The 11,857-nt window shown below is 45.7% G+C and overlaps 2 protein-coding genes across 6 annotated transcripts; one reads left to right on the top strand and one right to left on the bottom strand.

The window, feature by feature from the left end:
• The first annotated feature begins 1,612 nt into the window (after positions 1–1,612).
• Positions 1,613–7,581, top strand: LOC100282292 (cullin-1). Of its 4 annotated transcripts, none has more exons than XM_020549720.3 (9): positions 1,613–1,840; positions 4,394–4,541; positions 4,639–4,732; positions 5,744–5,929; positions 6,027–6,074; positions 6,154–6,282; positions 6,417–6,503; positions 6,859–6,945; positions 7,059–7,535. In XM_020549720.3, exons 2-9 carry the CDS (start codon positions 4,417–4,419, stop codon positions 7,107–7,109), a joined length of 807 nt encoding a protein of 268 aa, XP_020405309.1. In that variant the 5' UTR covers positions 1,613–1,840; positions 4,394–4,416; the 3' UTR covers positions 7,110–7,535. The 4 variants fall into 4 exon arrangements, with proteins under 4 accessions (XP_020405309.1, NP_001148676.1, NP_001399032.1 ...); NM_001155204.3 differs by having other exon boundaries at positions 1,656–1,836; positions 6,154–6,336; positions 7,059–7,581; NM_001412103.1 differs by having other exon boundaries at positions 1,656–1,840; positions 6,154–6,336; positions 7,059–7,581.
• A 377-nt stretch (positions 7,582–7,958) lies between these two features.
• LOC100280091 (uncharacterized) lies at positions 7,959–9,915 on the bottom strand. 2 transcript variants are annotated; one of them, XM_023301878.2, is made up of 4 exons: positions 9,711–9,915; positions 9,192–9,625; positions 8,548–9,123; positions 7,959–8,452 (listed from the first exon to the last, which is right to left on the bottom strand). In XM_023301878.2, exons 1-4 carry the CDS (start codon positions 9,739–9,741, stop codon positions 8,159–8,161), a joined length of 1,335 nt encoding a protein of 444 aa, XP_023157646.1. In that variant the 5' UTR covers positions 9,742–9,915; the 3' UTR covers positions 7,959–8,158. The 2 variants fall into 2 exon arrangements, with proteins under 2 accessions (XP_023157646.1, NP_001344878.1); NM_001357949.1 differs by lacking the exon at positions 9,711–9,915 and having other exon boundaries at positions 8,017–8,452; positions 9,192–9,597.
• Positions 9,916–11,857: the final 1,942 nt, after the last annotated feature.

Genomic DNA, 11,857 nt, shown 5'->3' with positions numbered 1-11,857 from the left:
TGGTTGCAATTTAATCAACTGCTAAAGTATTTGTACACATTAACCGTGTCTTGGTACATCTGTTGGTTGCATATAATATACTAAAGTTGCACAAAAAACATGAAAGCACAGACAACATACATGGACAGTAGACTTATGCAGTTGATTAAAAACAAAGAACTATAGCGAAAAAGGATTTAGAACCTCAATTAGTTGAAGTGGATGTCAAATAATCAAATAAATTTTGCAAGCTGCATAATAAGTAAAGGTTTTGTCAGTTACATGCAATGGTTAGTCATGTAAGGAAAGACTACTCGAAATTGTAGGTTCACTGAGTCCAATCGATAGACAGAGTTACTTAGTCCTATTGAAAGAAATGGCTATGCAAGAAACAAGGGGTTCTGTTGGGGAATTCAACGGTTATTGGTACTTAGTTGTTCGCATAGGAAGATGAACATTCATTTGTGTACCAGCAACATTGAGCAAACAACATACAAACCACATGACTGTAAATAAATTCACAAGACAATATGGTCGATACACAAATTTCGGCACACGAGGTTGAGGAATATGGAAATGAAACAACAGTCTGAATGTTGTTTCGTATGTACCATACTAAAAGTAGCTTACATGTTGTACATGATTAGGACGGATCAGTTAGCAAGATGTGATTGAGTATAGGTTCAGATCTAAGTATACCATAATAGCAGACTTGGTTGTTCTACATAAACAATAGGCGATTCGGAGAACCGAGTTAACCTTGACCCTAACTGTCAAAGTTGGCGACGAACACATAAATCGTACCAGTCAAACAAGTTAAGTACATCTAAACCCTAGTGGTTATCCAAGGTAGGTTTTTTTGGGAAACGGATTGAATCCGAGGTGTACAACTTGGAGAAGCGACTCACGTACCTTGGACCGTGAAGCTCGAATGACGCAGAACGGCTGAGCGTAGATCTGTCGCCGAATCGATGAACTCCCTTTGACCTGCACCCAGCAGACGACGAACCGGCGGACAGAGACGACCGGCGGCGGCGTCTTCGCACGGATCGGCCGAGTCGCCGGGCCGCGAAGCTGGCCGATGGATCCGCGTGGAGGACGCCCACTGCTGCTCGCTGCCTGGAGCAAGACAAACGAATCGCGGCCGAGGGCGGATCGACGCCTACCTTCTCCGGCGGCGGTTCGGTCGCCCTTGGTTCGCCTGGAGCTCCCTCCTCGGAGTATTCCGAGCGCGCGCGCTTGTGTGCGAAGGAAGCATCTGCGGGGGAGGTTTCCGCCGTAGCGTGCCCATCCATTTAGCGGGAGAGAGAAGGAATCGGGAGGGGAGAGGAGGAGGAGGAGGAGGAGGAGGAAGCCGGTGAAGAGGATAGGGGCGCACCGTAGCCCCTAAAACGGCTACAGTGGTAGGGGAGGGGGAGCCAATGGCGCACCATTGAAGACAGTCTAACAATATCGTATGTCTAACTTTTTCATCCCAAAGAGCTCTTATAATTCATAAAGGTCAGAAACAATCAGATATAAATCGACATCCTTTAATGAAGACGATCAATATAGTTTGATGGAAGTGTCTGCGCTGCTGCCTAAATAAAAGAATAAAAAAGAGGACAAGGCCCCCGGGCCGGGCTGGGCCGCACCAGTACCGAGTCTTTTCCACCTTTTCCGCAGCAGCGAGCGAAAAAAACAACGAAAAAGCGAGAAGCGATAGAGAGAAGAAACGGAAAATCCCTTCAAAACCCCTCCGGTCCCTCACCCCCATCCGCCGCCGCTTTCCTCCCACGGTCCCACCACGCGCGCGGCCGGCGGGCGGCCAACGGCGGGGAGCAGCACCGCGCGATCGTCACCGACGCTTCCACCTACGTGGGTATTAGCCTTCTCGTCTCCTCCGCTCGCGGGGAAACTGTCGGTTTACGGTTGCTCGCATGGCCTCGCTTCCCCCAGCCTCCCCGTTGCTGCGATCGGGAGCGATCGATCGAATCGGAATCCTTCCGTCTAACCATGCCCGTTCTTCCCCGCGCGAAATCAACCTCTGCCTGGGTTTGCGCGTGCGGTTTGTGTTTTGTCCGCGAAGTCTGTGGTTTCAGTTGGGCAGCCCCGTTACGCGCGTCCCTGGCCAAGTCCGCGCCTGCTAAGGTTGTTTACATTGGGGATCACCGTTGTTGCTTAGAGACCGCATTCGCCGGTGCATGAGATGAATGATGTGGCCAGATATCTGTCGCGATGTGCCGATGTATGGTCTGGTGAATGATTGTACTTGTTTTTTTACCGGGCACGCAGGAGAGTTCCACATCATTGTATTAAGAAACATCAAGGAAACGACCATCCCCACAATCATCTACCGCGGTCGAAGGGCGAGGAGATAAGAAGTATCTCTGGCCTCGGCCAAACCCCAAACCTGCAGCTCTTCACCAGCGAGCATTAGGGCTCTAGATAGGTTAGGAGACACACCATCAAACACACCTATTCCAGTAAGTTCATAGAGTCCAGGCGCCCAGAACAATCAACGACTTGAGACCTTTATGAAGTTGTTCTCCTAATGTGTGTACTTGTTTGTTTTCTATAGGAATTTGAGTAGACCGAAACCGAACGAATCTGTCTGTCCAGTGGGACGTGATCATCCAATTGTGAATGCTTGCTTTGTTGTTTGGCTGCCGATAACTTGCTTGCCTTCTCTCTTATTAGGTACAAGGTGTCATTTATAGTTTTACCAATTTTCGGGATGGTATCTGATGCATATGAAGGCTTGGTGCACATGTACACATATAGGATACTGAGCTTTAAAATCAGATCTAACGGTGCATGCTATCAGGGTTTTTTCTATGAAACAAACCAGTCATGGATGAGAGTGGGTTTTTAAAATAGACGTGCACCGTTATATCTGATTTTGAAGACCAAGATTCTACATGTGCACAAACCCTTCGTGTGCACTGGATATCATCCTCTGTTTTTTAGCAGTTCTGTTTTTTTTTCTGTCATCCCTTTTAAGTTAGTACCCTGAGTTTCAGTTATGTATCGTGTTATCGAATGCATCATCTTGTCATGCCTTGACCGATAACTTGTGATGGCTGTTTCATCAATATGTTAATCTTCTCTTAGGTTTTTTTGCCATTACGTCAACATGTTAACCTTGACAACTTCATTGTACTTGTACTATTCAGTTTTGATTAATTGATAATTTATACTAGTTTATTTTCAAGTCTGGGAATCAGTCTTTTTCAATCCTTAGTTCCTTGTGTATGTCATATTTATCAGTTGATAGTTTCCGCAACTCAGTTTGGATAGAAACAGGTTCATATGTGCAGAATATTTACATTGCAGTTTATAGTATTCAGTTCATTTGTGTCACTCATAGATCATTACATCTGCAATGTGAAATCCATGGGTTCCAGAAGCACTTGCACAACAAAAGATCCAATGTTTACAAGTCGGGCGACCAGCTGGTCGAGTGAGAGGGGCGACCAGGCGACTAATCGCGATTAGGGCGACGATTAGTCGACCTAATCGGTCCTGGTCGACCTCTGGTCGTCCGTTAGTCGTCCTATGGATTTAAGGACATATGTATATATATATAACTATATATTAACTATATAAACACTGCATTTCTGCAATAATATAGGCATAATTAGTAGCAGACTAGCAGTAATTCAGTAAAAGTGTAAAACTGAATCCATCCAATTCCAAAGTCTAAACTGAAAGTAATATTACCTGCTGGCTGCTACCTAGAGCAGATCAGCATCCAAACAAAATGCATCAGCAGCAGCACCATCTTCGTCCAATCCAGTTGGAGGCCTAGAGCAGATCAGCAGAGGTAACAGAGGGAAAGGGAAGGCTGGGAAATAATCAGATAAGGGAGAGCAAGTGCTACCTTCAGATGACGAGCTCATCTTCAATTCTTGACTAGCTGAGTAGCTGGCAGACGCCGGACGGATGGAGCACTTGGAGGCCTGACCGCTGGAGCAGAGACGCCGGCAAGGACAGAGGAGAGGAGAGAGATGTCGGCAAGGACAGAGGAGAGGAGAGGATTAGGGTTTTCTGGCGGCTAGGAAATGTTCTGGCGGCTGGAAGGCCTTGGCGGCTGAGAGCCTGGGGGGTTTCTGTAGGGGCGCTACTGTAGATGGGCCAAAAAACAGAGGGAAGCCCAGTACCAAAAGTCCAGAATTGAAACGACCAAAAACGACTAGACTGCGCTCGACCAGACGACTAATCGCCCAGGTCGACGACTAGTCGGACGACTAGAAACCCTAATCGCGTCGTCCTCCTAATCGCCCATCTCCAGGCGACCAGCCCGACTAATCGCGATTAATCGCGATTAGTCGGACGACTTGTAAACACTGAAAAGATCTAATATTTGCTTCATTTCTTCTGTTATTGCTGAATCTAAAAAAAAACACTTCTGATACATTTTTAACTAGTGCAGCTGTGTCAGAACAAGGTAGCAAAATGAACAACCACCTAAGCTTCGAGGAGGGCTGGAAAGTCCTGGAACAGGGGATTGTAAAATGCTCGAAGATTTTGGAGTGCACCAGTACAAGGCCTACCGTGAACGAATACATGAACTACTATGAGTATGCTTCTATGGCTTCAAGACGATGTGCATATCTTTACTATTATCCATGTGTTACTTAAAGTTGCAGCTCATCATTTGTTCCTCTACTATTCTAGTTGTGCTTACAGGATGGCTGTGCAGAAACAACATTACTGTCCAGAAATGTACAATGGTTTCAAGATGATGCTTGCAGAATGTGTCCGCACAATGGTACTATAATTATTTTTTTGTTTCTACTCCATGATCTACTGTAGTTGAGGTAAAATATTCTAGAGTTGAACATCTCGAGTTCTGATGCTGAAAAGGGTTAACTGAATCATATAAGGACCACTGCGGGTGCAGTTCTAACTTTTTTATATCTCTGCTTCAGTGTATGAAATCTTGTGATGCATGAGTTATTTCATCAAGTATCTGTGTTGTTTCTATATTTGTCCTCAGTTAAAACCCTGGCTAATAAATCTTTAATAGTATAGATCCACACTTCCACAGCAACTAGACCAGAGCCTTGCTGCCCATAAAAATTGAAGCTTAGATCTGTTAGTACTATTTGTTGAATATTTATTACCTATACTCCTATTTGGTTTCTTTTACTATCGTGTTTTTGCTTGATTTGAGGCAAATTACGAGCTGACACTAGCAGGAATTGCTGCAAAAGCCACCGTGTATCTAATTGCCTTGGCAACAAAATCAGATACACTTACACAACAAATTTACACTTGATTGTGATATGTTGATGTGATATGAAATAGGCATGTGCTCATATTATAAATAAAGTGGATACAGTAGTGAACTACTATGGTTGAAACTTGAAAGTGTAACTGTGCATATTTGTGCGGTCATATACTCATATACCAACATGATAAAACATTGCTGTTTTTAGGAATTCTGGAAGCGAGGCTCCTACCTAAATTTTCATTGACAAAATAAAAAACAGTTTGCCACAAACAAAATAGATATGGATCAGAGTGAGAAAGGAGGAGGTGCATTACTGTTGTTTCCCTGCTTTACTGCAGTATACGTCTATAATGACATTTTACTGTAGTAGACCACCCTGATTTACTGTAGAACAACCATGGTATTTTATTGAAATACCTCACTTCAGATATACTCCATGTATCTGTGTACAATTCGGTTTAGAGATGCTTACCAAGTTAATTGATTTTGGCAAGGATATCTTCCTTTACCCCGTCTTGACATATTTCACTCTTGTTTGTATATTAGGTTCTGCCCCATCTCATGCACAAGCAAAATGACAGCTTTTTCAGAGAGCTTGTGAAAATGTGGTCAAACTATTGCATCATGATTAGATGTGTAATTGGCTTCTTCAGCTATTTGGACCGCTGCTATGTGAAGCAGTACAAACTACCATCGCTTAGCAACACTGCTGCTACCTCTTTCTTTGATCCAGTGAGTGTTATTCAAGAAAATGTTTTGCTTCCACATTTCCTCCTGCTTGTGAAGGTGACTGCTTACCCACTTCTTATGTCTTTTGCCCATCTGCTAGGTCTTTTCCTACTTCAATGATGAAGCAAGAACGGCTCTTCTTACTATGGTAATTTCTAGATAGCTGTCTTTCACCTTTTGTTTGTTCAACGTGTTCCTTCTGTACATAACATTCAAGCTGATCCTAGATCCAACAAGAACGTGATGGGATCAGGATGGATTCGAGCCTTCGGGATGTTATGCATGGCATATGTTGTTCTGAAGCAAAATCCATAATGCAAAATGCTTTTCTTGATGAAATATATGGCTACTACTCGGTGAGAAGTTCCGAATGGATTAAGCACTACTCCTTGCCAGATTACCTTGCTAAGGTCAATATATTTATAATATTGTAGGAATCAATGGCATTCTTCTACAGCTTGTAGACACTGCTGATTATGGTGTCTTACAGGTTGAGGAAAGTATGGAAATGGAAACCAAGAGGCTGGCTTACTATCTGGAAATTTCAAGTGGGGATAGCTACCCGCTCTGTTTGCAGGTTTCTTTCTACTGTCACGTTAACAGTATTTGTCGCTCTTGCTTCTGTTGGAAGTAGTATCATACAATTGATGTAGGTTATCCAGTGTTGTTGTTATGTTTGGTTTCCTTGCCCAAACTTGATTACACTTGCACGTGGGCAAGGAAATTTGATTTTGGACAAGCACTTCGTTTTGAACTCAAAATTCATATGTTCCTTGTTTATTTCCCAATTTATGCGCTCTCTACACTTGGCTACCAGGAGTGAAGTGTTAAATTGGGAAGTGGAATCTGCTGCTGCCTATGCTTTATTGGGATTCTGTACATTGCATGCATGCAACAAGCATTAGACAATCTGCTGATTTTACTCTTTGCAGGCTGTTAATGCTCCTTTGATGGAAACATATGTCAGCTATGTGACAGAGAAACAAATCGGTGGTCAGCTGATGCTTGAAACTTACAAGGTAAATTCAACTGCGGCTACCTGTTACAGTACAGTACCACAGTTTAATCTTTAATGGTTTGTTTGTTTGTTCTTTACTAGCCTGCATCTGATCCAGTACTTCATTCATTTCAGATTGTTGAGGAGGAACTGCTCGGCAGATGCAGTAGCTTGACACTTGGTTAACCGGGCAGCGCCGCAGCAGTTCCTTGGACTGAGTGGAGTGGGAAGGCAACCTTGCCTAACATCCATCCATGACCCAGCTTACCTACAGGAGAGCTCTAGAACATGGCGTGCCTGAAGTATGACTTTTGCTGTAGCTTGTTTTTGGTACTGCTCAAAGCTACCCCCAGCTTACTCCTAGCGTAGACTTGTTACAAGCAGATCTAGCTGCCGATACGAATGCACGATTCAGTTGAGGTTTATGTGGATGACATTTGATTCCCAGGATCTAGGGCTGTGTAACTCAAGCGTCATGACCCTTTTGCCTCATGTTGCGTGTTATTTGGCAGAATTTAGAAATGTACATGTGGTTTCTGTTACTACCTACCTAAGTACTGGCAGAATTTAGAAATGTACATGTGGCACTTGTGCTTTACTGCCCATAACTTGTTTCAAGAAGAAATTATGTGTGTGGAAAAAGAAAATACTCCTCTGTCCTAAAATGTAGTTCGTTTTAGGCTAATAATACATTCATTAACATATAAATGCACTTTGCATGTATGTCTATATTCATTATGATTTGAATAAATATGGACAGAAAAAAATGGGCTAGAAAGGACAGAAAAAAGTGGGTTAGAAAGAACTATAATTTGGGATGGAGGGAGTATATCATAAACTTTGAAGGAAAAAAAAAGTGATGGCCGGCCTAATTCTCCTGCCTTTTGGCACCTCATGTTCAAGTTCAAGGGATAAGCTCGGCCGGTCATCCCCATTCCCATGTGTAAGGCCACTATGGACTTGGATGGCCAGGGTTCAAAGCAGCTTTTCATGTGTATTTTGACGCACGATCAGCTTTGACACGTGTTGCACAGGTTGATGCACTACACACACAGCAAATAATGTATACAATACGTCAATACGTCTTGTTTTCAGATAAGAAAGGTGATTGATACGGCACTGCATGCTTCGGTAGCACAGTAGTTTCCTTTTGCAAATTTGCAAAGCCCAGGTAGGTAGAGAGGCAGCTTGTGCTTCATCGACCAAACCGTATTCTATGCAGCTAGACAGTAGTACTAGGTAGAGGTTTCCTCGGGAGCTGTGCCGTCGTGCTCTCCGGCCAGCGGATCAATCTTGGCGAACTCGAGCGTCTTCTTGCCCTCGAGCCTGCTGGTGACGTAGTGGCGGCTGTACTCGCCGTGGTTGAACCTCCGGTACCGGCACGGCGCCTCGTCGGTGACGAACTCCGGCAGCGGTCCCAGCTCGACGTCGTAGGCCGGCGCGTAGAACGTCACCACCGACAGCCGGTCCTGCTCGCCGTTGGCCACCGCACGGTGCTCCACGCTCTTGTACCTGCCGTTCGTCAGAACCTGCATACGCGGCAGCGTGGTCAGTGTCGAGTGGGGTGTGTGTGTGTCTTACATGGACGTACGGAAACCATGTGCTGCTAATCTGCTATGCTCGCCTCTAGGGTGTCGCCGATGTTGACGACGAGGGCGTGCGGGACGGGGTGCACGGGTACCCAGGCGCCGCCCTTGCCGCGCACCTGCAGGCCGGCGCAGCCCGCGTCCTGCTGGAGCACCGTTACGGCGCTGCCGTCCGAGTGCGCGCTGAGCCCCATGACCAGGTCCGGGCGCGGGCACGGCGGGTAGAAGTTCATCCGCACCGCCTGCACCGCCTCGCCGAACATGTCGGCGAACGTGGCCGGCGCCAGGCCCAGCGTCTCGGCGATGCGCGCGAGCAGCCTCCGGCAGAGCTCCCCGACCTCCGCGGAGTAGGTCTCCAGGGTCTCCCCGAACCCGGCCGGGGCCGTCGGCCACAGCCTCGGCTGCCGGATGGACGCCGGCTCCACGCCCAGCGCCAGCATGTTGCACCAGTCCAGCTTCTGGTCCTCGGAGAAGACGAACGCGTGGCCGTACCCCTGGATCCCGCCCGGCGCCATGGGGTACTTCTCCTTCTCCTCCAGCGGGAGCATGAAGAACTCCCTCGCCAGCCTCTCCATCTCGTCCAGCAGCTCGTGCGCGATGCCATGGTTCACAACCTACACATATATATATCTCAGCATGACGCCGCGCGCGCGATGAATCAAGCAACAACCCGGCTGTCCACCTGGAAGAAGCCCCACTCCTCGCAGGCGAGCCTGAGCTTGTCAAGCCCGACGTCGTCGCGCTGGAGCTCGGCGACGTCGATCACCGGGATGTGCGCGACAGCGCAGACGTTGTCGCCGTCCGGCCGGTCGTCGCCGTCCCTGATGTACCGGTCCGGCACCGTCTGCAGGCCCGTCCGGTGCAGCTCCTGGACGTCGTCGACCTGGCCTATCTTGATCTCAGCGGCTGCCATGGCACCTGCTCGCTCCTCCAATGCAACAACCAACGAGACGACCTGGCCTATCTTGGTTTGCTTGCGAACCAAGATGATCTCGTCTTGCCCTGCATCGTCGATCGAGTCTTTATGTGAGGTGGCCATATGTATAGCCGGGTCCCAAGATTTCTCATAGCCGTCCGTTTCTTTTGTTGGCGAGAGGAATGATTTTGCCTGTCCTGCTTTATAAGATAAGGCCAATCAACTTGGTCACTAGCTTAGTGAAAGGAGCTAGAGAAAATTAAAGTTGCATTGCGGCTGGCCTACCACCATCACCATGCATGCTCCCTCCCTGCATCGATCTGCCACACAGCACGGCATCATCAGCAATTCAGCAGTCCTGTGTGTGCCACATGCAGTCAGCCATATGGCCCATATAGACTCATAGCTCAGTGGTGGCAGGCAGCATCAGCTGGCCAACAATCCAACATTACTGCTACTGATTCTAGGTGTCCTTGACGACATGCATGCATACATATGCATTTTACATTGTAGCCTGATGGTGGATGTTCGGTCATAAACAAGAACCCAAGATTCAGGGAATCTGTTTGAGATGCTGATGAGGTCACAGAGCATTGGGCGTGTTTGTTTCAACTTTTTTTAGCTCGCTGTAAATATTGTATCGTTGTCGTAATAGTAGGAATCCGTTACTTTTTATATCCCAAAATCTTGTAGACTACTTTATCTTCGTCAACACATAATTCTTATGATACTCAGATTATTCTCACTAGATTTTTCGAAAAGCTCATCGGAAAAAAGCTAAAACAAATAGTCCCAAATGCAGTGACGAGTCCATGTCTCTCGTAGTTACTGGGCGGCACTGCGCTTTACTGCTTTAGCTCTCTGCCGAAGTGGTTCGTGACCGTGGTCTTTGCTCCATGATTTGACATTATTTCTTTACTCCGACGCAAGACGAACCACTCTGGGTTGGTTGGTCAGCATCTTACGAGATCGGACTCATCAATTTAGAACAATATCTCGGATTCGGCTATTGGTGTGGATCATGATTTCGTCTAATTTGTAACAAAGTTTACGGTAGTAGTGGGGCGAACATACTTTCTTTCCCCAAGCCCCCGCGTCGCTCCCCAGGCAGGGTGACTCGGGCGGCTTTCCACCCGCCGGATCGCCGCCGGCGGCTTCAAACTTCGTCGTGGCCGCAGATGGAAGCTCGACAACCATGAGGAGGGCGGCGACACGGATTTTCCTCGCCAAATCAACGCTGTTGGCGGCGCTCAGATGCAGTGTCCGATGCTCGTCGGCCTGGCGGCGAGCTCACGAGTGAGGTGAGAGCGGCTCAAGAGAGGAGGTTTTTTTAAGTGACATCCTATTTTTTTTTCTTATGATAAAATCTTTAGATTATGCCATATACATATTCTCTTGTAATTCTCTATTTAGGAATGTTATTTTCAATTTACATTTATTTCATTATAGTGAGCTACTAATGTTATGATTATTTTGAATGAATTTTTGGTTGAGACTGATGAGAATATTTTATTATAATCTCTCGTCTCTCCATGTGAGCCCTTTCCTTTAGTCATAATTCTAACTTTGTGTCTTCCTACATTCTCTCTGAAGTCACATTTAATCTTGTAGACCCGATTGAAGTTTACAGTTGTAGCTCCTTTGAAATGACTTTTAAGACCTAAACTTTAGTCATTCTCATAAATTATACTTCATCATTCATGGTAGAGAACCACTTAGACGAGTTTGGACTTCTTATGTCTTCTTCATAAGTAGTGGAATCTTCTTCGAAGTACATATCCTCACTAACATACATTTCACAGTCTTCTATTTATTCACTAACATATACCTGATAGTCATCGGAAATCGAAGATCTTTTGCCTCTCTAAGACCTTCATAATTTTACTTTATTGTGAGTGTTCTGGTGTTTGTTGCATGGTGTATCATTTTGCACAACATCATGTCTTGGTTCTGAGTGCTCATGGGTTGTTGGCACTAGAGGATTAGACAACATAGGAGTTGATGCAACTTGCTCATTAATTGTTCTGCTTGATAATGCAACATTTATTACAGGGTTTCATGTACAGTTGGAAGAACTAGTGGTCAAACCTCAGCATATATCCAGAAATATGGTTTTTCAACCACTAAAATTGGGCATACACTCTTTTTTCCTCAAGGTCAATTTCTTGGGGTACCATACTCTCATTGATCATTCATTCTCCAGAAATATTGCATGTCTCGTTTCTACAAACTTGGTATGCTTATCGGGACTTTAAAATATGCAACCCTTTGATTTCTCAGGGTAGCTTGTGGTTCTTTCATCTAGTTTTCTCTATCCGAGATTAAAGATTCTTGCTTCAACTAGACAACCCAAATATGTAAATAATTTAATGTGGGTTTTCTTTTAGTCCACAACTTATATGGGGCCATATGTACTGATTGGGACTCTATTG

This window comes from Zea mays, chromosome 3 (assembly GCF_902167145.1).
Source record: "Zea mays cultivar B73 chromosome 3, Zm-B73-REFERENCE-NAM-5.0, whole genome shotgun sequence".
Taxonomy (NCBI): Eukaryota; Viridiplantae; Streptophyta; class Magnoliopsida; order Poales; family Poaceae; genus Zea; species Zea mays.
This window is presented reverse-complemented; position numbering and strand designations above follow the sequence as displayed.

What these genes read in the sequence shown, in the direction of transcription:
- LOC100280091 (XM_023301878.2), bottom strand. Translation starts at nt 9,741, where the DNA reads ATGCAGGGAGGGAGCATGCATGGTGATGGTG. An exon ending in AGGAGTGGGGCTTCTTCCAG is followed by an intron (nt 9,124 to 9,191) that starts GTGGACAGCCGG and finishes ATATATGTGTAG; the next exon opens with GTTGTGAACCATGGCATCGC. An exon ending in ACATCGGCGACACCCTAGAG is followed by an intron (nt 8,453 to 8,547) that starts GCGAGCATAGCA and finishes CCGCGTATGCAG; the next exon opens with GTTCTGACGAACGGCAGGTA.
- LOC100282292 (NM_001155204.3), top strand. Translation starts at nt 4,417, where the DNA reads ATGAACAACCACCTAAGCTTCGAGGAGGGCTGGAAAGTCCTGGAACAG. An exon ending in CTACCTCTTTCTTTGATCCA is followed by an intron (nt 5,930 to 6,026) that starts GTGAGTGTTATT and finishes CCCATCTGCTAG; the next exon opens with GTCTTTTCCTACTTCAATGA. An exon ending in TGATGCTTGAAACTTACAAG is followed by an intron (nt 6,946 to 7,058) that starts GTAAATTCAACT and finishes CATTCATTTCAG; the next exon opens with ATTGTTGAGGAGGAACTGCT.